Consider the following 26,358-nt stretch of genomic DNA (forward strand, 5'->3'; position numbering starts at 1 on the left):
AGCATGAAATTCCAACTTAGCATAGCCCTTCCTTATGAATGGTGCTGCCCTTTGAGGAGCTGTCTTCCTACCCTCTCAAAGCTAAGGTTTCTTATCTGAGATAAGACTAGTAATAAGAGGCTTAATTTTAATAAAAGCCCCAAAGACTGTTGTTGCTGAGAACCTTCACCTACCAAAGGTCCAGAAATTTCTCCCCTCCTAGAACTTCTGTCCTAGATTCTTATCCACCAAGGCCCTGACTTGCTGAGTATTCCTTCATGACTGTCTCAGCTGCTCAGGAATTCTCTCCATTTGTGGTGCAACATCACTGGGACATGAGCTCAGCGACCAAAATCTGGGTTATGGTGCTGGAGTTTTATAGTTCTGTTTTTAAATTACTCTGGTTCAGTAACCTAATGTGTTTAATGGGTTTTAGATATTATATTAGCCTTTATCCTCATCTATCATTTATATCACTTTTTTCAATGAAAAAGTGTTTTGTACCTTAACAACAGACTTAAAACTTTTGAAACACAAGCCATCTTAAGTTAAAAGGCTTTCACCTTGCGTGGTAAAACCCATGCAATTAACATTGCGTTAATTAACCCAATTAACCCATTAATATAACCCAATTAACATTAACAGAAAAGATACTTCCCATCATGGGGAGTTTGGAGAAGCTATAATTGACATTTATATTGCATTTATTATGCGTATATCACTTATTTAGTCTTTCCATGAGGTAGGTATTAATCTCATTTTACAAATTAGGAAATTGACACTCCATGAGGTTAAGCTATTTTCCCAAGTTTTAGGCAATTGCTACCATTCAAATCAGGTCTGACTGACTCCAAAGCTACTTTCTTTTCTCTGTACCAGAACTTTTGTAAAGCCATATTTAATAACAGTAGTTGAGTCACTGTTAAGGAACTGAATTTAAAAAGCAACCATTTCAATATTAAACAGGCAGAGGGGAAAAAGGACATATTCTTTACATTATAAGATGTGTTCATTCCAGAGAAGTTACTTCTAAAGTTAAAAAAAAAAAAAAGGTCTTCATGCTTACAGCACCTTCCAAATATACTGAGTTAAAGTTGGTACAAGGGATTACAATAAGATCCGAATATGATGGACTAGATACGATAGAATACCTTTGTAATATACCTTTTTTTTAATTGATGTTTTAATAGTTTATAACATTTTGAAATTTTGGGTTGTACATTTTGTTTGTCCATCACCATATATATGTCTCCCTTCACCCCTTGTGCCCACCCCCTACCCCCATTGCCCTGGTAAGCACAATACAGTTTTCTCTGTCCATGTGTTGGTTTATATTCCACATATGGGTGAGATCATACAGTGTTTGTCTTTCTGGCTTATTTCGCTTAACATAATACCCTCCAGGCCCATCCATGTTGTTGCAAATGGGACGATTTTGTCTTTTTTTATGGCTGAGTAGTATTCCGTTGTATATATATACCACATCTTCTTGATTCAATCATCAGTCGAGGGACATGTAGGTTGCTTGCACTTCTTGGCTATAGTGAATAATGCTGCAGTGAACATAGGGGTGCATAAGCCTCTTTGGATTGTTGATTTCAGGTTCATTGGATAGATTCCCAGTAGTGGGATAGGTGGATCATAGGGTATTTCTATTTTAATTCTTTGAGGAATCTCCATACCGTTTTCCATAGAGGCTGCAGCAGTTTGCATTCTCACCAGCTGTGTATGAGGGTTCCTGTTTCTCCACATCCTCTCCAACATTTGTTGTTTTTTGTCTTGGTGATTATAGCCATTCTAGCGGGTGTGAGGTGATATCTTAGTGTTGTTTTGATTTGCATTTCCCTGATGATTAGTGATTTTGAACATGTTTTCATGAGCCTATTTGCCCTCTGTATATCTTCTTTGGAGAAGTATCTGTTCATTTCCTCTACCCATTTTTTGACCGGGTTGTTTGTTTTTTTGTTGTTCAGTTGTGTGAGTTCTTTATATTTTATGGAGATTAACCCCTTGTCAGATATATGTTTTGCATATATTTTCTCCCAGCTGGTGGGTTGTCTGTTCATCTTGATTCTGGTTTCATTTGTCTTGTAGAGGCTCTTTAATCTGGTAAAATCCCACTTGCTTATTTTTTCTTTAGTTTCCCTGGTCTGGGTAGGCATGTCATCCGAAAAGATTCCTTTATGACCAATGTCAAATAGTGTGTTGCCTGTATTTTCTTCTATGACTTTTATAGTTTCAGGTCTCACCTTCAGGTCTTTGATCCATGTTGAGTCAATCCCTGTGAATTGCAGATGGTCCACTTTCATTCTTTTGCATGTGGCTGTCCAGTTTTCCCAACACCATTTATTGAAGAGACTTTCCTTTCTCCATTGTATGTCCTTAGCTCCTTTGTCGAAAATTAGCTGTCCGTATATGTGTGGTTTTATTTCTGGCTTTCAGTTCTGTTCCATTGATCTGTGTGTCTGTTTTTGTACCAGTACCATGCTGTTTTGATTACTATTGCTTTGTAGTATGTTTTGAAGTCAGGGATTGTGATACCTCCAGCTTTGTTCTTTTTTCTTAGGATTGCTTTAGCTATTTGGGGTCTTTTGTTGCCCCATATGAATTTTAGTATTCTTTTTTCTATTTCCGTGAAGAATGTCATTGGGATTCTGATTGGGATTGCATTGAATCTGTAGATTGCTTTAGGCAATATAGACATTTTAACTGTGTTTATTCTTCCAATCCATGTGCATGGGATGTCTTTCCATTTCTTCATGTCATCATCGATTTCTTTCAATAATGTCTTGTAGTTTTCATTGTATAGTTCTTTCAACTCCTTGGTAAGATTTATTCCTAGATATTTTATTCTTTTTGATGCAATTGTAAATGGTATTATCTTTTTGAGCTCTCTTTCTGTTAGTTCGTTATTAGCATACAGAAATGCAACTGGTTTTTGTAGATTGATTTTGTACCCTGTGACTTTGCTGTAGTTGTTGATTATTTCTAATAGTTTTCCAATGGATTCTTTAGGGTTTTCTATATATAAAATCATGTCATCTGCAAATAGTGAGAGTTTCACTTCTTCGTTGCCTATTTGGATTCCTTTTTCTTGCCTAATTGCTCTGGCCAAAACCTCCAGTACTATGTCGAATAGGAGTGGTGAGAGTGGGCAGCCCTGCCTCATTCCTGTTCTCAGAGGAATGGCTTTCAGTCTTTGCCCGTTGAGTATGATGTTGCCTGTGGGTTTGTCATAAATAGACTTTATTATGTTGAGATACTTTCCTTCTATACTCATTTTGTTGAGAGTCTATGTCATAAATTGATGTTGTATCTTGTCAAATGCCTTCTCTGTGTCTATTGAGATGACCATGTGGTTTTTATTCTTTGTTTTGTTGATGTGATGTATCACGTTGATTGATTTGCAGATGTTGAACCATCCGTGCGTCCCTGGTATAAATCTCACTCGATCATGGCGTATGATCTTTTAATGTGTTGCTGTATTTGTTTTGCCAATATTTTGTTGAGGATTTTTGCATCTATGTTCATCAGTGATATTGGCCTGTAATTTTCCTTCTTTGTATTGTCTTTGTCTGGCTTTGGTATCAGGGTGATGTTGGCCTCATAGAGTGAATTAGGAAGTGTTCCATCTTCCTCTATTTTTTGGAATAGTTTGAGAAGGATGGGTATTAAATCTTCTTTGAATGTTTGGTAAAATTCACCGGAGAAGCCATCTGGTCCTGGACTTTTATTTTTTGGGAGGTTTTTGATTACTATTTCAATCTCTTCATTGTGATTGGTCCATTCAGATTCTCCATTTCTTCTTGCTTCAGTTTTGGGACGAGGTTGTGTGAGTCTAAGAATTTATCCATTTCTTCTAGATTGTCCAATTTGTTGGCATATAATTTCTCATAGTATTCTCTTATAAGCCTTTGTATTTCCATGGTATCTGTTGTAATGTCTCCTCTTTCATTTCTAATTTTATTTATTTGAGCCTTTTCTCTTTTTTTCTTAGTAAGTCTGGCTAAGGGTTTGTCAATTTTGTTTATCTTCTCAAAGAACCAACTCTTTGTTTCATTAATCCTTTCTACTGTTTTTTTGGTCTCAATTTCATTTATTTCTGCTCTGATTTTTATTATTTCTCTCCTGCTGACTTTGGGCTTTGTTTGTTCTTCTTTTTCTAGTTCTGTTAGGTGTAATTTAAGGTTGCTTATTTGGGCTTTTTCTTCTTTGTTAAGGTGGGCTTGTATTGCTATGAGTTTCCCTCTCAGGACCGCTTTTGCTGCATCCCATGTGATTTGGTATGGCATATTTTCATTTTTGTTTGTTTCCAGATTTTTTTGATTTCTCCGTTAATTTCATCAATGATCCATTGGTTGTTCAGTAGCATGTTGTTTAATCTGCACATTTTTGTCACTTTCCCAGGTTTTTTCGTGGTTGATTTCCAGTTTCATAGCATTATGGTCTGAAAAGACGCTTGTTATGATTTCAGTCTTCTTGAATTTATTGAGTCTTGCTTTGTTTCCCAACATATGGTCTATCCTTGAGAATGTTCCATGCATGCTTGAGAAGAATGTGTAGTCAGATGTTTTTGGATGGAGTGCTCTGTATATGTCTACTAGGTCCATCTCGTCCAGTTTTTCATTTAAGTCCACTATTTCTTTATTGACTTTTTGTCTGGATGATCTATCCATTGGTGTAAGTGGGGTATTAAGATCCCCTACTATTATTGTGTTGTTGTTAATGTCTCCTTTTAGGTTTGTGAATAGTTGCTTTATGTACTTTGGTGCTCCTATGTTGGGTGCATATATATTTATAATTGATATGTCTTCTTGGTGGAGTGTCCCTTTTATCATTATATATCGCCCTTCTTTGTCTCTGTTAACCTGTTTTATCTTGAAGTCTACTTTGTCTGATATGAGTATGGCAACACCTGCTTTGTTTTGTTTGCCATTAGCTTGGAGTATTGTCTTCCATCCTTTCACTCTGAGCCTCTGCTTGTGTTTAGAGCTGAGATGTGTTTCCTGGAGGCAGCATATTGTTGGGTCTTGCTTTTTAATCCATCCTGCCACTCTGTATCTTTTGATTGGAGAGTTCAATCCATTTACATTTAGGGTAATTATTAATATATGAGGGCTTAGTGTTGCTGTTTTGTCACTTATTTTCTGGTTCTTCTGCAATTCCTTTGTTTCTTGTCCCATTTGTTTCAGACTGCCAATTCAGTTTGGTTATTCTGTCTTATGACTCTTCTAGTTTTCTCTTTGTTTATTGTATGTGATTTTGTTTTGATTATTTGTTTAGTGGTTACCTTGAGGTTTGTATAAAAAATCTTGTGTATGAGATAGTCCATTACCTGATGGCCTCTTATTTCCTTATACTAAGTCAATTCAATCACTTTCCTCTTCCCCTTCTAAGTTGTTCTTGTTATACCTTATTCTGTGTTGTGTAGTGGGTGTGTATTTACAGTGATGAGGTTATATTTATTTTTGGTGAATTCCTTCCTTTGATCTTTGATTTTGGTATTTATGTGGTTGCTAACCTATTCTGGTAAAGATCTACTATTTTTCTGATTTTGTCTACATATTTTTCTCCTTGCTCCAAGCTTTGTATTCCCTTTCTCATCTTTTTTTCAGGCCTTCTTGAGTATTTCTTGTAGTGGGGGTCTCATGGCCATAAACTCCCTTAGCTTTTGTTTATCTGGGAACGTTACTATTTCTGCATCGTATTTGAAGGAAATTTTTTTTTTAAACAGTTTTATTTATTTATTTTTTATTTTTTTGTCAGGAAGATCAGCCCTGAGCTAACATCCATGCTAATCCTCCTCTTTTTGCTGAGGAAGACCGTCTCTGAGCTAAAATGTATTGCCAATTTTCCTCCTTTTTTTTTTCCCCAAAGCCCCAGTAGATAGTTGTATGTCATAGTTGCACATCCTTCTAGTTGCTGTATGTGGGACGCCGCCTCAGCATGGCCAGACAAGCGGTGCATCAGTGTGCACCCGGGATCCGAAACCGGGCCGCCAGTAGCGGAGCGTGTTCACTTAACTGCTAAGCCACGGGGCCGGTCCTGAAGGAAATTTTTGCTGGATAGAGTATTCTTGGCTGAAAGTTTCTGTCTTTCAGTATTTTGAATATATCATTCCAGTCTCTCATAGCCTGTAAAGTTTCTGTTGAGAAATCTGCTGAGAGCCTGATGGGAGTTCCTTTGTGCACTATTTTTTGTTTTTTTCTAGCTGCCCTTAATATTGTTTGTTTGTCATTGACTTTAGCCAGCCTTACCACTATATGTTGATGTATTTAGGCAACCCATTGGCTTCACTTACTGGTATTTCCTGCTCCTTCCCCACATTTGGGAAGTTCTCAGCTACTATTTCCTTGAATAGGCTCTCTGTTCCTCTTTCCCTCTCTTCTCCCTCAAGAATACCTATAATTCTTATGTTACATTTCCTAATAGAGTCAGATATTTCTGGGAGACTTTCTTCATTTCTTTTTAGTCCTAATTCTCTCTCCTCTTCCATCTGGAGCATATCTGTATTCCTATCCTCTATAATGGTAATTCTTTCCTCCATATTGTCAGCTCTGTTCTTTAAAGATTCCGGATTCTCCTTTATCTCCTCCGTTGTGTTCTTCATCTCCATCAGTACTGATTCGTTTTTCTTTATGATTTCAATCTCTTTTGTGAAGAAACTCCTTATCTCATTGAATTGTTTGTCTGTGTTATCTCGTATTTCGTTGAGTTTTTTTTTTATGATAGCTATTTTGAAATCTCTGTCGTTTGGGTTATGGATTTCTGTGTCTTCAGGGTTGGTTTCTGCGTGCTTGTCGTTTTCCTTCTGGTCTGGTGATTTCATGTACCTTTGCATTGTGGTTCCTGTATTGGCTTTGTTTTTCCTCATCCTGGAAATATCTGGTTGCAATTTCTACCTGCCGCCACTGTGTTGGGGTTAAGGACTGTGTAATCTGAGCCCCCTGCACTCTGCCCTGGCTGCTGTCTGCTATCGGCCGGCCGCTTGATCTGGTCTGGTCAGCTGAGCTTCAGTGTCAGGCATGTGGTGGGGCTCTTTTGCCCGCTGGGTCCCTGGCGTGGGGAGCTTCTCGCTCGCCCCTCGTTATCTGCCTTCTTGGGGTGCTCATATGTTGATGGAACCCCTGCAGCAGTTCTGAATCCTCTGTGTGGGAGTTTCCCCCTGGTGAGAGAGCCCGAAGAGCTATGGTTTCCCCATATTGGGCTGCCCCTCCCTGCTCTCTGGGAGCCACACGGACCCGGATCGCTGATCTGATGGAGAGGGAGAGAATTTCTCCTTACCTCTCTCCACTTCCTCCGGGGGCCCCAGCACGTCCACTCTCAGATGTGTGGCAATGTGGATCTTTCCAATCTTCCTTTTTGCTGTCTAGGAGTCTGTTGTTGGTCTGTGACTGTTCCTTTTCTTGTATCTTATTGGGGGAAGAGTTTACGGGAAATCTCACTCCTCCATGACGCTCTGTAATATACCTTTTGAAAACTAAAGATCCTTTTTAATCATTCAGTTTTGGTTTCTCCTAATTTTATTAGGATTCAGATCCCACGTCTCAATTTTGTACATAGGTTATTGGGTGTCACATGCCTTGATGATATCTAGATACTCTTTTCTTGCTCTACCAGTCTAATAATCCTCTCAGAAATGAGGTCCGTCTGATAGGTGTTGTTAGTGAGCCAGTGAAAGCCCCTATAGCAGCGTTTTTTTTAAACAAAAAAGAGGTCTGCCTGTTTTTTTCTGTAAAGGGCTAGATAGTAAATATTTTACACTTTGAGGGCTACTCAACTCTGCCTTTGTATTGGTAAAGCAACCACAGGTAATACATAAACAAAGTGGGCATGGCCATGTTCCAGTAAAATTGTGGGTATGAAACAGCCATCTTGGGAGATTTCGCCCTCAAGTTTACCACTTCTTTTCTAATTTGGTAATCTGTTCTAGAATCTTTTTGAAGGCTTTATATAATTTGAAAATTTTACCCTTTCCCTTTTTTGAAAATGGGAACCACTTTTTGCCTGTCGCTGGTCTTTGAGGATCCTCTCCTGTAACAGAGATCACCAAATGAATAAGACAGTTTCCAAATTCTGTCAGCACCCAGCGTGTAATTCTCAACCGTCAGGGACTTATCTCATTTAGAGCAGCTGGGGGCTTCGTATAATCTCCACCCACTTTAGGTTTCTCTTTTCCTCCATATTGTATCCTTTTTAGTCCAGAGATCTTTCTTCTCAAAAGAAGATAAAAGTAAGAGTTGAGGATTTGCTTTTTGGCTTTGTTTTCCATCGAAGTTAGATAGTACCTCCTCTTGTGTCAAACATAAAAACAATTTCAATTTCTATTTTCTTTAGCATTTTTGGTAAGTGTTCACTTTTTTTATTCTCTGTCTGGATGTTGTATCTGCTGGTGGTAAACCACCCTGAGTCGAAAGTCCAGTAAAGTGATGAGAAACCAACAGTTTTGCTGTTAGTACATGTCCTGCAGAACCTGATGTTTTTGTCTTGGAACCACAGTAATTTGTTGACTGGTGTACATACATTATTGAGGGTTAAGGTGTTGATGTGGTCACGTATTTTTAAGAGGACAATATAGATATGTGTTGTTGCAAAGAAAATAAAAATTACTCTTTTTTGTTGAATTGAAATGCCAAGTTATTCTCCTCCTGTAATGTTGAAGTATTGCCTCATTTCTTATTCTGAGTCTGAGGTTATTGGGTCCTTCTTCTTCCTAGTATTTGTCTTCTGCCGTTAATGTTTTAATTTTCACTGTGGCTTTGATCTGTTGGATTTCTTTGGAATTAATGATATACTGTTTGAAAAAAACATAAAGCACAAATTTAAATATCCACTTATACATATACTGGCTTGAAATGAATCATCTGTGGTTGCAAAGAAGGTAGGACTGTGGTTCTAATTAGGGATCATTCTGTCTGACCCTATACAATATAGAGTGGGTCAGTCAGATATTTCGCAGGATAGAAGCTCAGCCCAGTGGGTTTATTGATCATTTATTAAAAAAAAAAAAAGATTTATTGATCCCCTGTATACCAGGGCAATGTGGCTGCAAAGAAGAATAAGACAAAGTTTTTGTCCTCAAGGAACTTGGAATCTAATGGGGGAAACAATAAGTAAATAGTCTCAGTACAGCATTTCAGATGATATAATGGAGGTATGCTTAATGCTAGTGGGCACCTGAGATGGCACCCTTTAACCTAGACTGGGATGTCCAGGAAGGCTTCCAGAGCTGAGTCAGGTGAAGGAGCGGAATGAATGATGAAGCCTAAGTTAAGGTAGTTGCAGAGGCACTAGGAAAACTTAGATAGATTTGAGAGAGATTAGTGAAGAAATGATCAATTAAATTAAGGATGTGAAGGAGAAAGTGGTTTAAGAATGACTTCCAGGCTTTTAGTGGGGGTATTACTGTTCACTCAGAAGGGAAATATAGGAGGAAGAACAGATTTGGGGAAGACACGTAATAGTTAGTGGCATGTTGAGTTTGAGGTGCCTTTGAAAATGTAGGTGGAGATATCCAAGAGCTAGTAGAATATGCTGATCTGGCGGTGAGGAAAGAACTTTCAGGAAAGATGCATATTTTTAGGGTCATTAGCATTATGGAAGATAGTTGAAATACTGAACTGCATGAGAATACTCAGAATATGTAAAATGAGAGTAGTGGAGGGCCAAGGATGGAACCTGGAAACATCGACATTTAAGTAATGGACAGAGGAAGAAGAAACTTAAGAAGATACAATCAGGGAGTTAGTAATCAACCTTTAAGTACTTAAAATTTAGTTGGTTGCCCATTACATCTCATACAGAAGCTGCCCTAATGGTAAAATTTTTACTGTCCACCGACTGGGTGTTAACTCAGCAGAAGTCATGTTTTTGGAAAAATGAGCTGCTGAATTTAGCCATAGTATGACCATTTATATAATTTTGAAAAACATATGCAAAGCCAAAATTTAGAACACTGGGAACATGTGCTGTTAAAAACAGAGGATTGATTAGCAAACAAGAGCCTGTGCACCCACAAACTGGACTGAGTGCTCTGGGGGTGCTCCCATGCGTAATGCTCTTCTCTGTGACTAGGTTGGAAATCAAATCAGAAGCAAAATCTGTTGAAACATTGGCTACTTCTTCACAGTAGCGATAGTTCTCAGGACTTCAAACAACTCCAACAAGGTCATGATTTCTACCATTTAGATGAATGGACATTTATTGAATGACTTCTTTATTCAGGTCTTCTTCATGGCTGAAGAAGACAAGTGGCCCCAGACTTCAAAAAGCTAACAATTTAGTAGGCACAAGGCAGAGATCTACACTGTAGTATCATTCAGAATGAGTGCCAGGGAGAGGCACAAGTAGTGCATAAAGTAGAATCATGTAAGATGGAATCTTGGAGAATGAGGTGACATTTGAACTGGGTTTTGAAGGATAGGAAGGAAGGATTTAGATAGTTGTACAACAGAGAATTCCAAGTGGAGACAAAAGAAGTTGAGAACCTAGAGAATGTTCAGGAAATAAAAATTAGTCCAAAAGAAGAGGGGGTGTATAGTGTAGAATAGGTTACAGAAGCAGGCCTATGCCAAACCATGAGTCCTTAAAGATTATACTAAATAATACTACAAGGCAGTCACTGAAATGTTTATGAAGAATTACAAGAGCCAAGGTGTGCTTTACAAAGACTCCTCCTTTAAGCATATGTAGAGTTGGCAGGAGTAGAAGAAATGTTCTTTAGGAGACATTAAGGTTTTATATATGTTCTTTCAACAGGAACCTTGATTTAAGAAGACTGGTTTTTAACTTTTTTCTTGGTGGATAGTAGGCCTGGAAAGCAGTATTGAATGACTGCCTTAGAAGCCTAATATGTAAAACTGAAGAGTAAAACTATCTGAAACTCCCGTAAATTTCTCCATATGCTCTATGGACCACAGTTCTCAACTCTAGAACAATGACTTCCAACCTTTTCATCATCACAGAGAACTTTTGCTTTCAACCCTCATGGTCCCTGTGTTTTGAAAGATTTTTATCTTTCAAGAAAGTTAATACTTAATGTTTCACGTTTGTTTTATTAACAGAGACATATAATTTCTAATCTGCTCAAGCTTCTGAAGTGTCAGCTATTCACACAGCTCAGTTACTGTATTTCTAGCCCAAATCAAAGAAATACCGGAACTTAGTCTGTGGCATCGAGTTGCAGGTGTTTTGAAATACTGAAAATAACCCATGACCCATCTATCCTGACCTATGAAGTCTCACCTCTCCCCATACTTCTGTGGATCCAGGGACCCAGGTTGAAGTTTACACCTCACTTTCTATGCTTCTAAGCTTTGTGGAATTATGAAAAATAATTGACGTATACCTAGCTGACCAGAACTACTTTTCCCTTGAAATTTAAGCTTTTTTGTTGCTAAGAGTAATACAAGCTTATTACAGAAAAAATCAAAAGATATACACACACACACACACACACACACACACATACACATACACATACACTAGCAAGAAAGACATTTGAAAAATCTTCATTCTTTTCTATGCAAGCATAATGCAGCCTCTTTTAAACAAAGTTAGACTCTCATACATTATTTTTAATAGCTGCATGGTATTTCATTTCTAATTTTTTAACTTAATCCCTTATGATTGGACGTTTGGGTTTCCAACTTTCTGAAATTAGAAATAATTTTGCCTTGAATACCCTTAACTAAATCTTTATATTACACATCCCTAATTATTTCCTTGGGATAAATTCCCAGAAGAGAAATTGCTGGGCATGCATACTTGACAGACTTTTGAAAGGTACTGCCAAATTCCCCTCTAGAAAGGTTGTAGTAATTGACATTTTCACCCGGGAGTTTACATGCTAATTGGGAGTTAAGATGCATACAAGTGAAAATAAAATCACTTTAGTATTAGGAAGTAGCAATGCTGGGTGCAAAATGACTAATAAACACTTAGAGCTATAGGAATTCAGAGGAAAGAGATCACTTTTAATAGGGAGTCTGGGTACCTTTCATAGTAGTTGAGGAATTGAAGATGGGTCTTAAAGCAAGAGAGAACCCAGCAGGAGAGAAGTGTCACATTTACAGAGGGGCACAGGTGGGAACACACAAGAAGTATCTCTGATCTCAAGAGTAGGTATGAGGAGAACCGGGAACAGGGACCAGGAGGAAGGCTGACCCTCCGGTGTGAACTCCCGGTATTCCTCTTCCTTTTGTTTCTTATAAATGTAACACAGACTACATGCTTATTCTGGGTAACTAGGTAACTACAAGTACCTGATTAATAATTAAAATGTTGAAACCAGGATATCAAACCTATTGAAAAATCAGTTCAATTTGAGAGAATTTTGAGTTTGGGTTCAGAAATTTTGGAAAGTGAGGTTATATTCTGTTTCAAACTCAAATTTTAATAAGGTTTTAAAATTGAAATCACATTCCAGTGTTATAGCTTACTTTTTTCTTAATTATTAGCAAGGAATAAATTGGCTCAAATGTTTACTTTGGGTATCATGACAAGCTTTTATGTACCCATTTTCACTAAAATTTGCAAGTCATTAAAGTAGAATTTTCCCGTTATTGTTGGTTCAGATTACATGTTACATTATGATATTTTTCTTTGTATTTTGTTATATGGTTAGTTATTTAAATGACACACCAGGCATTACTAATTAAATCTCTTTATTGGATTATTGAAAGATTGGTAGCTCTGGATTCTTATGCTTTGGTTGGTTGTTTTTACAGTGGTAGTGGGGCTTTTTAGTGCTTTGAGACATGCTTTTGCTTTTTTAAGCCATGTTTTATCAACCAATGTATTGTACTGTCTTAATATTGAACAGTCATATAATCCTTTTTGACACTTAACTCATACATTTGAAGAATGTGGAGAGAGTTCAACGCTTGAAGTCCCATGGAAGTACTGATATAAAAGTGAGATGCAGAGGTTAGGCTTAGACTCTCAGCCCTGTTTTGTAGGTCACTACCTAGTTGTCAGTTAATATTCTGAGCCTCCTCACCTCCTCCGGTTCAATGGAGTACGCTCATTTGATGAAGGGAACTCACAGGGGTTAGCGCTGTTTCCCACCTGTGTTGTGTTATCTTCTTTTCAGCAGACCTATTATCTTTAGAATGTTCCACCGTGTATTTGGTAAACTGCATGAATGATGTGCTGCCATGAGGCACCTAATAGAAATCTTGATTGAAAAGTACAAGAGCCCCTCCCAGCACAAGCAGAAAATAGTTTAAGAACCAAGAAACTAGAACTCACTATGACATACAATTAGACTGTTAACTGATCATAAAGAAGTCCCAATTGTTAATTGGATCCAGTAAGCTCCTGGTGAACATTAGCTAGATGGGATCAGAGCCCTGCTGCCGAATTCATCAGGATATAAATAAAATAGAAGCTTCTCATGCCATAAATAAAATAGAAGCTTCTCATGCCACATAATTTGTTTTTCCCCACAGCTTTGAGATATAATTGACGTATAACATTGTGTAAGTTTAAGGTGTACAACATGTTGATTTGATACACTTATATATTGTGAAATGTTTACCACCCTGGTGTCAGCTAACACCATCACATACATTTTTTTTTGTGTGTGGTGAGAACATTTAAGATCACTGTCTTAGCAGCTTTCAAGTATCTAATACAGTATTGTTAACTATAATCATCATGCTGTACATTAGAGCCCCAGAATTTATTCATCTTATAACTGGAAGTTTGTACACTTTGATCTACATCTCCCCATTTCCTCCACCCCCCAGCCCCTGGTAACCATCATTCTACTCTGTTTCTACAAGTTCGGCTTTTTTAGATTCCACATATAAGTAATATCTTACAGTATTTGTGTTTCTCTCTTTGACTTATTTCACTTAGTGTAGTGCCCTCAAAGTCCATCCATTTTGTCATAAATGGCAGGGTTTCCTTCTTTCTCATTCCCTTGTATGTAGGTGTATATGTTTATGTGTGTGTGTATGTGTGTGTGTGTATGTATATCTCACGTCTTCTTTATCCATTAATGAACACTTAGGTTGTTTCCATGTCTTGGCTTTTGTGAATAATGCTGCAGTGAACATGGGAGTGCAGACATCTCTTCAAGATCATGATCTCATGTCCTTTGGATATATACCCAGAAGTGAGATCCTTGGATCATATGGTAGTTCTATTTTTAATTTTTTGAGAAACCTCCATATTGTTTTCTGTAGTGGCTATGCCAATTTACATTTCCACCAACCATTCACAAGGGTTCCCTTTTCTCCACATCCTCACCAGCATATTTGTTTTCTCCTGTCTTTTTGGTGACAGCCATTCTAACAGGTGTGAGGTGATATTTCATTGTGTTTTTGATTTGCATTTCTCTGATGATTAGTGATGTTGAGCATTTTGTCATGTACCTGTTGGCTATCTGCATGAATTTGTAAAAATGTCTATTCCGATCCTCTGCCCTTCTCTTTTTTGGGGGGGGGGGAAGATTGGCCCTTAGCTAACATTTGAGCCAGTCTTCCTCCATTTTGTATGTGGGATGCCGCCACATCATGGCTTGATGAGCAGTGTGTAGGTCTGCAGCCGGGATCTGAACCCGCGAAACCCGGGCCACAGAAGCGGAGCGCATAAACGTAACCACATATGCCACCAGGCTGGCCCCGCTCTGCCCATTTTTTAATCAGATTGTTTAGAGGTTTTTCACTATTGAGTTGTTTGAGTTCCTTTTATATTTTGGATATTAACCTCTTATCAGATATGTGGTTTACAAATATTTTCTTCCATTCTGTAGGTTGCCTTTTCAGTTTGTTGATTGCTGCTTTTGTGTGCAGAGCTTTTTAGTTTGATGCAGTCCCACTTAGTCATTTTTGCTTTTGTTGCTTGTGCTTTGGTGTCACATCCAAAAAATCATCTATTGCCAACACCCATGTCAAGGAGCTTTGTTCTTGTTTTCTTCTAGGATTTTTATGGTTTTAGGTCTATGTTTAAGCCTTTAATCCATTTCAAGTTCATTTTGTAAGTGGTGTAAGATAGGAGTCCAATTTCATTCTTCTGTATGTGGTTATCTAGTTTTTCCAATATCATTTATTGAAGAGACTGTCTTTTCCCCTTTGAGTATTCTTGGCTCCCTTATCAAATATTAGTTGACCGTATATGCAAGGGTTTACTTCTGGGCTCTCAATTCTGTTTCATTGATCTATGTGTCTGTTTTTATGCCATCACGATACTATTTTGATTACTATAGCTTTGTAATTTAGTTTGAAATCAGGAAGTGTGATGCCTCCAGCTTTGTTCTTTCTCAGGATTGCTTTGGCTATTTGGGGTCTTTTGTGGTTTCACACAAATTTTAGGATTTTTTTAATGTTTTTGTGGAAAGTGTCATTGGAATTTTGATAGACATTGCATTGAATCTATAGATGGCTTTGAGTAGTATGGAGATTTTAACAGTATTAATTCTGTTCCATGAACACAGGATGTCTTTTCATTTATTCATTTCATCTTCAGTTTCTTTCATCAAAGTCTTATAGTTTTCAGTATACAGATCTTTCACCTCCTTGGTTAAATTTATTCCTAAGTATTTTATTGTTTTTGATGCTGTTATGAATGGGATACTTTTCTTTATTTCTTTTTCAGATAATTCATTGTTAGTATATAGAAATGCTACTGATTTTTGTATTCTACAACTTGATTGAATTCATTGATTAGTTCTAGAAAATTTTGTTGGAGTCTTTAGGATTTTCTATATTATAAGATCATATCGTCTGCAAACAGTGACAGTTTTACTTCTTCCTTTCTGATTTGGATATCTTTCATTTCTTTTTCTTGCCTAATTTTCTGGCTGGGACGTCCGGTGCTATGTTGAACAGGAGTAGTGCGAGTTGGTATCCTTGTCTTGTTCCTGATCAAAAGCTTTCAACCTTTCACCATTGAGTATGATGTTAGCTGTGGGCTTGTCATATAGGGCCTTTATTATGTTGAGATACTTTCCTTCTATACCTAATTTATTGAGAGGTTTTATCATAAATTGATGTTGAATTTTGTCAAATGCTTTATCTGCATCTGTTGAGATGATCATATGATTTTTAACTTTCATTCTGTTGACGTGGTGCATCACATTTATTGATTTGTGTATATTGAATCATCCCTGCATCCCAAGGATAAATCCCATTTGATCATGGTATATGATCCTTTTAATATGCTTTTGAATTCAGTTTGCTAATATTTTTTTGAGAATTTTTACATCTATATTCATCTGGGATATTGGCTTGTAGTTTTTTTTTTTTCTTTTAGTATCATTATCTAGCTTTGGTTTCAGGGTAATGCTGGCCTGATAAAATGAGTTTGGAAATGTTCCCTTCTCTTCTGTTTTTGGAACAGTTTGAGAAGGATTGGTGTTAGTTCTTCTCTAAGTGTTTGGTAGTATTCACCAGTGAGGCCATCTGGTCCTGGGCTTTTGTTTGTTAGGAGATTTTTATTATTGATTCAATCTCCTTATTCATTATGAGTCTGTTCAGACTTGTTTCTTGGCGTATAATTGTTCATAGTAGTCCCACAATCCTTTGTATTTGTGTGGTATCTGTTGAAACGTTTCCCCTTTCATTTCTGGTTTTATTTCAATCTTCTTTCTTTTTTTCCTAGTCTAGCTAAAGGTTTGTCAGCTTTATTTATCTTTTTGAAAAACTAATTTTAGTTTTGTTGATCTTTTCTATTGCTTTTCTGGTCTCTATTTCATTTATTTCCACTCTGATCTTTGTCATTTCCTTCCTTCTAACTTTGGACTTAGTTTGTTCTTTTCTTGTTCCTTGAGGTGTAAAGTAAGGTTGTTTATTTGACATGTTTTTTTTTTCTTAATGTAGGCATTTATCACTATAAATTTCCATCTTAAAACTGCTTTTTCTGCATCCCGTATATTTTGGTGGTGTTGTGTTTCCATTTTTGTTTCAAGATTTTTTTTTTTTATTTCTCTTCTGATTTCATCTTGAACCCATTGGTTGTTCAGGATTGTGTTGTTTAATTTCCACATATTTGTGAATTTTCCAGTTTCGTCTTGTTATTGATTTCTAGTTTCATAGCATTGTGGTTGGAAAAGATAGTTGGTATGATTTCAGTCTTAAATTTGCTAACACTCATTCTGTGATCTATCATATGATCTGTCCTGAAGAATGTTTGGTGTGTGCTTGAGAAGAATGTTTATTCTGCTACTGTTGGGTGGAATGTTCTGTATATGTCTGCTAGGTCCATTTGGTCTAAAGTATAGTTCAAATCCAGCATTTTTTATTGATTTTCTGTCTGAATGATCTAGCCATTGTTGAAAGTGGGGTATTAAAAGTCCCCTACGATTATTATATTGTTGTCTGTTTCTCCCTTCAGATCTGTTAGTGTTTGCTTAATATATTGAGATGTTCCAGTGTTGAGTGTATATTTGTGGTTGTTATATGCTCATAATGAATTGACCCCTTTATCATTATATTATGATCTTCCTTGTCCTTTGTTACTGTTTTTTGACTTGAAGTCTATTTTGTCTACTATTAGTATAGCTACCTCTGGTCTCTTTTGATTTCCACTTGCATGGAATATCTTTTTCCATCCTTCATTTTGAGCCTTTGTGTGTCCTTAAAACTGAAATGAATCTCTTATAGGCAGTATATAGTTAGGTCTTGTTATTTTTATCCATCCGGATACTCTATACTTTTTGATTGGAGAATTTAATCCATTTAATTTAATTATTTGTAGATAAGGACTTACTAATGCCATCTTATTGTTTTTTGGCTGTTTTATAGTTCCCTTGCTCCTTTCTTCCTCTCTTGCTGCCTTCTTTTGTGAATCGATGATTTTCTGTAGTGGTGTGCTTTGATTCCCTTCTCTTATCTTTTGTGAATCTGCTGTAGGTTTTTGCTGTGTGGTTACCATGAGGCTTACATAAAACATCGTATAGATATGACAGTCTATTTTATGCTGATAAAAACTTAACTTTGATTGCATACAAAAACTCTACCCTTTTAATCCCCTTTTTGTGTTTTTGATGTCACAGTTTACCTCATTTTATATTGTGTATTCATTAACCAATTATATAGCTATAATTATTTTTAATACTCTTGTCCTTTAACCTTTGTACTAGAGTTAAGTGGTGAACACGTCACCATACTACAGTATTAGAATATTCTGAATTTGACTGTATACTTACTCCACCAGTGTATTGGATATTTTCATATATTTTCATGTTACTAATTAGCGTCCTTTCATTTCACCTTGAACTCCTTTCAACATTTCTTGTAAGGCAGGTCTAGTGGTTATGAACAACCTCAGCTTTTGTTTGTCTGGGATACTCTTTATCTCTCCATTTCTGGAGGACAACTTTGCCAGGTAAAGTACTCTTGATGGGCAGGGGGTTTTTCCCCCTTTTACTATTTGGAATATATCATCTCAGTCTCTCCTGGACTGCAAGATTTCTGCTGAGAAATCCGTTGATAGACTTATGGGGATTCCCTTGTATGTTACAAGCTTGTTTTCTCTTGCTGCTTTTAAAATTCTGTCTTGTCATTGATTTTTGACAGTTTTATTGTGTCTTGGAGAAGATTTCTGTAAGTTGAATTTGTTTGGGGACCTTAAAGCTTCATGAACTTCGGTGTATAAATCTCTCCCCAGATTTGGGAAGTTCTCAGCTATTACTTCTTTAAATAAGCTTTCTGCCCCCTTCACCCTCTCTTCTTCTTCTGGGATTCCAATAATTCACAAATTAGTTCTTTTGAGGGTATGCTATAGATCTTGTAGGCTTTCTTCACTCTTTTTCATTCTTTTCTTGTTATTGTTCTCCTCTGACTGATAATTTCAAAGTTCCTACCTTGTAACTCACAGATTCTTTCTTCTGTTTGATCCATTCTGCTGTTGATGCTCTCTTTTGCATTTTTCATTTCATTCATTGTGTTCTTCAGCCTCAGAATTTCTGTGTGGTTCTTTTTTATGATCCTTGTTCTCATTTTGTTCACTCATTGTTTTCCTGATGTCATTGAATTTTCTTTCTGTGTTTTCATCTGAGTTTCCTTAAAACAGTTATTTTGAATTCTTCATTGGGTAAATTGCAGATCTCTCTGTCTGTGGGATTGGTTACTGGAAGATTATTGTGATGTTTTGGTGGTATCATGTTTCCTGGATTTTTCATGTTCATTGAAGTTGTGCATTGCTGTCTTTGCATTTGCAGTAGCAGTCACCTCCTCCAGTCTTTCCTAACTGCCTTTGGGAAAGAAATATCTTCTGTCAGTTCTGCTATGGACTCGAAGGTTTTGTTAGATCTTCTGTGAATATGCCTGCTCCACACTTCTTGCTCCCTCCTGTGGCAGAATTCTTAAGCTTGTGTGCCTTCTCTCAATCCTACAACACACCAGGTCAAGTCCTGACAGCTTCCCTTTTGCTTTCCCAAAGGTGGCACTAAAGCTGAAGTTTGTGGTCTCTCCCTGGCCTGCAGATTCAGGTTGGCTCTCTGCATGTGCTTGGAGCTGTCTGCCTAAGCTCCCTCTCACTGCTACTCTCAGGAGCCCACACAGGGAGCTGACCCAGGTGGAGGAGAGGGTGTGGGTGAGGCACACAGAGTACTGGAGATGCCTGTGGGCCAGTTGGAGGGATTCACAGGCAAGGCATCCCCGGGGGTTTATTGGAAAGCTTCTTATTGGTGTCTGTGATGCAATGAGTAGGATCCACATCCTTTTAATTCCCTCAGAGAGTTCTATCTGCCATTCTCCCAGCCTCTTCCTGACCCCCAGTCATGCAGCTCATGATTTAGTACTCTGGGGAGTGGAGGAGTGAGAGAAATGGGCATCTTTGGCAGTGTCCCACATAGCTGGGGAAGCTGGATACTCACATGCTTTCACTTTCCTCCGTGGGAGAAATAACAGGCAAGGAACATCTCTCTTGGCCTGAGCTATGCCACCTTGGGGAATATGAGAAAGGTCAAACTGTTCCTCTTTAACTCTCTCCAATACATCCAAACTCGTATTTTTTGCTCCATTGGTGTGCTGGAACTTCTCCACTGGAAACCTGGACTTCCACAAAGACTCTCTCATCCATGGGTGATTATCTAAGAAAGTGTTCTGCCACGGCCAAGTGGGGCTGAAGTTGGTTCATGGCCCATTGCCAGGACCAAGGTCTGTGTGCCTATTACCAGATGCACAGTTGGGCTAGACTCCTCCTGGGTCCCTTGGCGTATGGTGCTGGATCTCACAGCTCCCACAAAGGTACTTTTATCTGTGGAGGGATGGCACATTGTTGCAAGGTAACATGAACAAGGAATGTCTTATTCAGCCTTGTTGCTGGCATCACTCTCTGGTGCCATACCATTTGGAAGAGGCCTTTTCTGAGGAGACCAGTGTGACCACATTTTGCTTTCTGCTTACTAAATGTTTTCTAGATTCATTACCTTATCCCCCTTTTGGGGCAATTACCTATAGAATATCTATATTGTTATTTAATAATTAATTTGTTATACAAATTACTACTTATTTGCTATGGAAAGTAGTATAAAATACCTTTCTAGAATTTGAACTGGTCCACAAAGCAGCAGTGCTACTAATTGTGGAAATATTTGGGCTACATAAATTTTCCATTTTCCTTTTATTATCTGAACCGGCTATTTCTCCTACAGGGAGTATAATGTGCAGACGCACATTAATAAAGAGTACGTTAGTAAAGCCCACTAATTAGGCTGTTTCTGATGAGCTGCTCTGAGATGCACTTGAAGTACAAGCAGGCAAAAATAAGTATCACCTTATACCAAATAAGTCATGGCACTATAGCCCAGTAGAATTGGCACAGGACTGGACATACTCAAGCAGATTAGAACTCAATACTTTTTTTTAAGGCCCCTTTCCGCTAAGAATTGCTTTCTCTACTAACTGAATTCCCATCAGAGGGAACTCTTTCATATTCATCTCTCCACCCTTTTAAAATGCAGTTATTTGTGACTTTAAGTAACCTCATAGTGTTGTCTAGTTTGTCCTTCCTCCAATGGTGAGAGAGAATGGCTGCTGAGTCAGAGCACTGGGCATTTCCTGGTGGTGAGTGGGGAAATTATTTACAGTTTTGCTTCAAGCTGGTCAAAAAGGGATATGCTGATATGCACATTTGCTTTGATATTCAAGCTGTTTTAAGGAGTAATAGAGTCCATTGGAACTTGAGCACTTTGTTCTCCTTTGGAATATATCATTTGCTTGGAATATAATGTAATGTTCCCGTGATGATTTTCCTTGTTTGCTGTTTATTATATGATGTTAATGTAAGAATTTATTTGAAAGGGAGTAGTTTATAGGCAGAAAAGAAACTATCGTGTATTGAGCACTACTATGTTCTTGCATTTATATAATTTCATTTAATTCTTACAGCAATTCTGTTAAGTAAATTGTATAATCCCCATCTTTACAGATAAGGAAACTGAGACTTAGAAATGTTAGTGGACTGGCCAACATCTGAATGTGTCGATGCCAAAGCAATGCTCTTTCCACAGCTGATTCCTTCTGTTACTGTTATCCAAATGTTGACTAAAGTGAGTCAACTCAAATTGCTTTCAATAGCCTGACTGTGGGGCTGAATTTAGAGTCATTCAGATGTGTGTTTGAATCCCATATGTGTAGTCTAGGTCTAGTCATTTAACCTCTCTTAACTTCATTGTAGAGTGAGGCTAATGCTCCGAGGATTTTCACAAAGATAAATGATGTAATCTGAGTAAGGAATGTAACACAGTGCCAGACCATTAGTAAGCCCTTAATGTATGGTTGCTACTGGATGGGTTTTTTATTTTGTTTTAATCTTATGTCCAATAATTGGATCATCTTTGAACATGATGATGATATCTCAAAATGCTTTGAGGATGTTTTGCTTTTTCTTCTATTTTTGATGTATCGAGTGGTTTCCTTTACCTTCAGAAATTAGCTTTATTTTTGTGGTCTATGCCTCAGGTGTGTGCAGAATACTGTGATAATGTTTATGTTTTCTTAAGACTATGGGTCTTAGAAACATATTTTAAATGGGTGAAATTTATTTGATGTCTTAAGTAGTTTGTAATTTAACATTTCAGGTTCCATTTTACTCATGATCTATATATCACAACTTAATGCAACAGATATTAGAATCAATGCCTGGTGTCCTGATATCTGTTAGCCCACAGACTGCTACCTAAAGGATAACCTAACTTTACATAGAGATGGCTTGATGTGGCAGGACCAGCACAGATTGGAGCCAGACTATGGGCCTCTCAGTGTCCTCAAATTGTGGATAATATAGCCATAGTTTCCTAGAATTATTGTGAGGATTGGATGAGACAATGTGTGCAAACTCCTGTCACAGTTCCTGGTGCATGATAGGCCCTCTCCTCCCATCCGTTAATGGGAAGGTCCTTATGACACAGATATCCTGAAGGTGTTATAGTTTCTTTCCCTCTTAATAATAATATCACTTTAACAACTATTATTAATAATTTTGTCCTATTTTAAGTGTTTGGTTTCATAATGATGAAATTAATTATTTGTTTATGAAGTAAATCATTGGATTTGTTCCCACCAGTGATACCAAGAAGATGCAGGGAATGAGGAAAAGAAACAACAGTGAAGTGGAAGACGTGGGACCTACAAGTCGTAATAGAAAGAAGGCCAAGTGGGAAACCTTAGAGCCTTTGGATACGGGCCTGTCTTTAGCAGAGGATGAAGAGCTGGTGTTACATCTCCTCAAAAATCAAAGCTAAATACTTCCTGCTCTTGTCTTCTTGAAACCTCTGGTCATGATATGTGAACAAGAAGTTAAGAAAACAGTTGGCTTTGGGGAACTTAGATAGCATAAGTCCCATGCCCACAGGATCCATTCGCCAGACAGAAGCTATCATATATCTAAGCCCCTTTTACAGGATGCGCTTGAACCATGCAAGTGCAAACTCAGAGTGAGGGTGTATTATAAAATTTCCTGATCCCATTTTCCAGCATGGGCTCTGTTAGATTTTATCCATGGGTCCCTACATCTTGTTAAATGCTCCCTTTGTTTTAATGGCAAGTTCGGGAGACCTTGTTTCGTTGTTAGAAATTACTATCTTGCTTACCGTACAGAAGTTTCTATTACTGTTAAACAAAATTGCTCACAATTTTGGTTATTTAATATCTCTAAAGACACAGAATATGATGGACCAGCCCTGAGAAAGAATGAGTATTTTGAATTGAAATGATCAATAATAAACATATTTTCTGTAAAATTACTGTTTTCAACGTGTCCAGTAATATGAGAGCACTCTCAAGGGAAGGTTCTTAAGATTAAAATGCTTGGCCAATTCCTGAAACAATAAATTTTTCACAGTTTTAAATTAGCCTTCTAAAGAGATCATTTAACTTACATTTGCAGATTTGCTAGCTATCATTTATAAAATCTGTAGAAGTCCTGAATCTGAAGACTTTGTGATATAAAACCTGGCCCCTTGGCACGTAGTAGCTTGTAGTCCTTCTGCAAGTGCCTTGTAGCAATTTTCTCTAGCAAATGGAGGCCACCTCCGAGAGGCTGGGGAGAATAAGACCAACACATCAAGGTGAGCAGAGTGAAGAGATGGAGAGAGGGCCCTGATGGCATTGTTTGAGCCCTCTGGGCTTCAACCAGATCTACTCTTTGTACTTCCCAGTTATGTCATGGGTCAGTAAATTTCTTTTTGGCATAAAATACTTTGAGTTGTATTCTGTCCCTGGTACTAAATGTATCCTGCCTTTAATATATACTACATGGTTAGGGGATTTTAGTTTACTACTTTTGAAAACTAATTAAAACATCAGAATAGTATTGATAGAAAACTCAAGTAACAACGCGTGGTAGATTACATTATTGTTTAGCAAATATTCTCTCCAGCACCCCCCTTCCTTTGAGAAGCATATTTTTTCCACACTGCTAATGTTGGGCTTGGCCCTGTGACTGACTTTAGCCCTTGAAATGTGGTGGAAGTGACTGTGTGCTGGTTATAAGCAGAGGCTTTAACACGATTGATGTGTCCATCAGCCATCTTACACTCGTGCCTTCCACCTTGAGACCAGCATGGACCAAAGAGAGGATGCTGCTTCAGCCTGGGTACAAGGTGAGAAGGTGTGAAACAGACGTGCAGCTACCATAGTTACCTCTCAAACCTGTGGAGCAAGCAGTCCACTGAGACTTAAGGGAGTTATCACAGAAAAACCTGACTGGTACACAAGGTGAGAGAAACACATAACCACTGAGCAAGAACATTCATTGAATCAATAAATATTAATAAATTCAGCAACTGCCATATGCCAGACCCTGTACTTGTGAGAAATACAAACAGTTCCCTCCCCTGCTACCATATAGTAGAGGAAAGAGAGAAGCAAATTCATAATTCTAGTGCATTATGAAAGCAGGCAGAAAGAAGATGATTATTGTCTGAGTGAGAAAGCTGTCCCTGGGTACAAGAAGGAGGGAGGACATAGGTGATTGCTTGGCCTGGGACCCAGAGACTAATCCTTGCTTGATGGTTAACTGAGGCTGAGAGGCCGTTCATCAGACTCACTCATGTAAAATGATCCCTAAAATTGCCTACGTCTCTGATAGCCAATATGCCCGGCAGCAGAACCCCTTGGAGGACTGCCATCTCATAAGCTTAACATGGCATTTTAGATTTGTTTAGGGCTATAAAAAATGGATAAGTTTAATTAAATGTAATTAATTTTGTTACACAACATTTGAAATACCCTGAACATAAAAAGTCATCTCCACGGCCGGCCCTGTGGCTTGGTGGTTAAGTGCGCGCGCTGCAACGCTGGTGGCCCGGGTTCGGATCCCGGGTGCGCATCGAGGCACCACTTCTCCGTCCATCCTGAGGCCGAGTCCCACATACAGCAACTAGAAGGATGTGCAGCTATGACATACAACTATCTGCTGGGGCTTTGGAGGGAAAAAATAAAAAAAAATAAATAAAAAATCTTTAAAAAAAAAAAAAAAGTCATCTCCATGACTGTCAGAGTCTGCCAGAGGATGCAGATATTCCTGGAAAGTGTGGAGAGGGAAGAGGAAATGGGAGGTAGTGGTGTAGGTAAAGAGGAAAGACCCTGCAACCAAGATTTGAAAACCATGTTTCATATCTTTTAAGACCATTTTAACTAGACGTGTAATCATAGTGTGATTTTCTTCACAGCCCCTGCTGGTCAGACAGTCCAGGGCAGACTTGTTTTATACCATATTACCAGTGCCTGCTGAATCAGGAATTGACAGCTGACTCAAAGGCTAGCCGTGAGCTGTGAGAGAAGCTGGTGCAAGAAGCTCTGCCCAGACAGGGATGAATTGGGCAACTAATGTTCTTACTCTCAGAAACTGAAATGTAGCTGGTTGACAAAATAAGGTTATGATGGGCAAAAGTGAGCCAGATTAGGAGTTAGGCAAAGCAATAAGTGAATGAGAACTCTGGCAAATAGATAAGAGAGTAAATAGTGAGGGATCCAGCTGGTCATGCAACATGAAGCAAATCCATGGAGAGTAATGATCCAGGCTGGAGCAGCAAAGACTTGCAGACTCCCTTGTTGCGGTCTCTGAGATCCCCACTGATCCTCTAGGTCCCATCTCCATGAGGCTTCTCCTTCTCCTAGGTCCTATTCTTAGATTTCTGTGCAAGTCGGTCTCCTTTACTCCCTGATGTCTAAGACCCTGTTGCTTGAGCTAGTCTGAGTCCTTGGGTTTTTTAGTAACCAAAAGAGCTTTAGTAAAACTCAGATTACTCTAATGCCATACTGCTTAGACTTGAATGTGCATAGGAAGCACCAGGGGGTTTTATAAAAGTGCTAATCCTGAGTCGGTAGGTCTGAGGTGGGGCCTGAGATTCTGCGTTTCTTAAAAGCTCCTAGGTGATGGCATGCTGCTGGGCCCTGGCCACATTTGAGTAGCAAGGCACTAATGGAATTCAGAGAGTTATTAAAATCATTATTCACAGATAAGAGATTCTGTCAGAATCCCAGCAGGAAACAGATTGTGCACACAAATTAGGATCATTCCAAGGGGATTTAATAAAAGGATTATTTACGTAGGCCAGGGCAAGGTGTAAGGAAACCACAAAGAGTGGTCTATCTGAGGCTAGTAATAGAAGTATGACCACTCCTCACCCTGAAGGGATGAGGGGAGAGAAGGGAAGAAGAGACAGCTGACTTTTGACCTTTAATTGACATATGCAGCCAGCCTGAGGTGACCACAAGGAACCAGCCAAGTGAATAAATTCTGTGACCTCACTCTCCTGCTTCTCTTGACTCCTGCCAATGATTGCCATTGGCCCCAACCAAAGCCAGAAAGCAACCATAGATGTAATCTGTACAGTCTCCCAGGACGTAGCAAGGTGGAGAAGTGTAAAAGGCGAACAGAAGAAATTGGCACAGAGATTTAGGGCATAAACAGAATCTTTTT

General features: G+C 38.2%; 1 protein-coding gene across 2 annotated transcripts in view; it reads left to right on the forward strand.

Moving 5' to 3' along the window:
* Nucleotides 1-23,173, forward strand: part of DDX10 (DEAD-box helicase 10) — a 280,191-nt gene extending 257,018 nt beyond the window's left edge. For both annotated transcript variants that reach the window (XM_004427362.3, XM_087433665.1), the window contains exon 18: nt 22,498-23,173. In XM_004427362.3, the coding sequence (XP_004427419.1) occupies nt 22,498-22,675 (178 nt within the window). In that variant the 3' untranslated portion in view covers nt 22,676-23,173. The remainder of the gene's footprint in view (nt 1-22,497) is intronic.
* Nucleotides 23,174-26,358: the final 3,185 nt, after the last annotated feature.

This window comes from Ceratotherium simum, chromosome 7, assembly GCF_057802395.1.
Source record: "Ceratotherium simum simum isolate JZ-2026a chromosome 7, ASM5780239v1, whole genome shotgun sequence".
Lineage (NCBI taxonomy): Eukaryota > Metazoa > Chordata > Mammalia > Perissodactyla > Rhinocerotidae > Ceratotherium > Ceratotherium simum.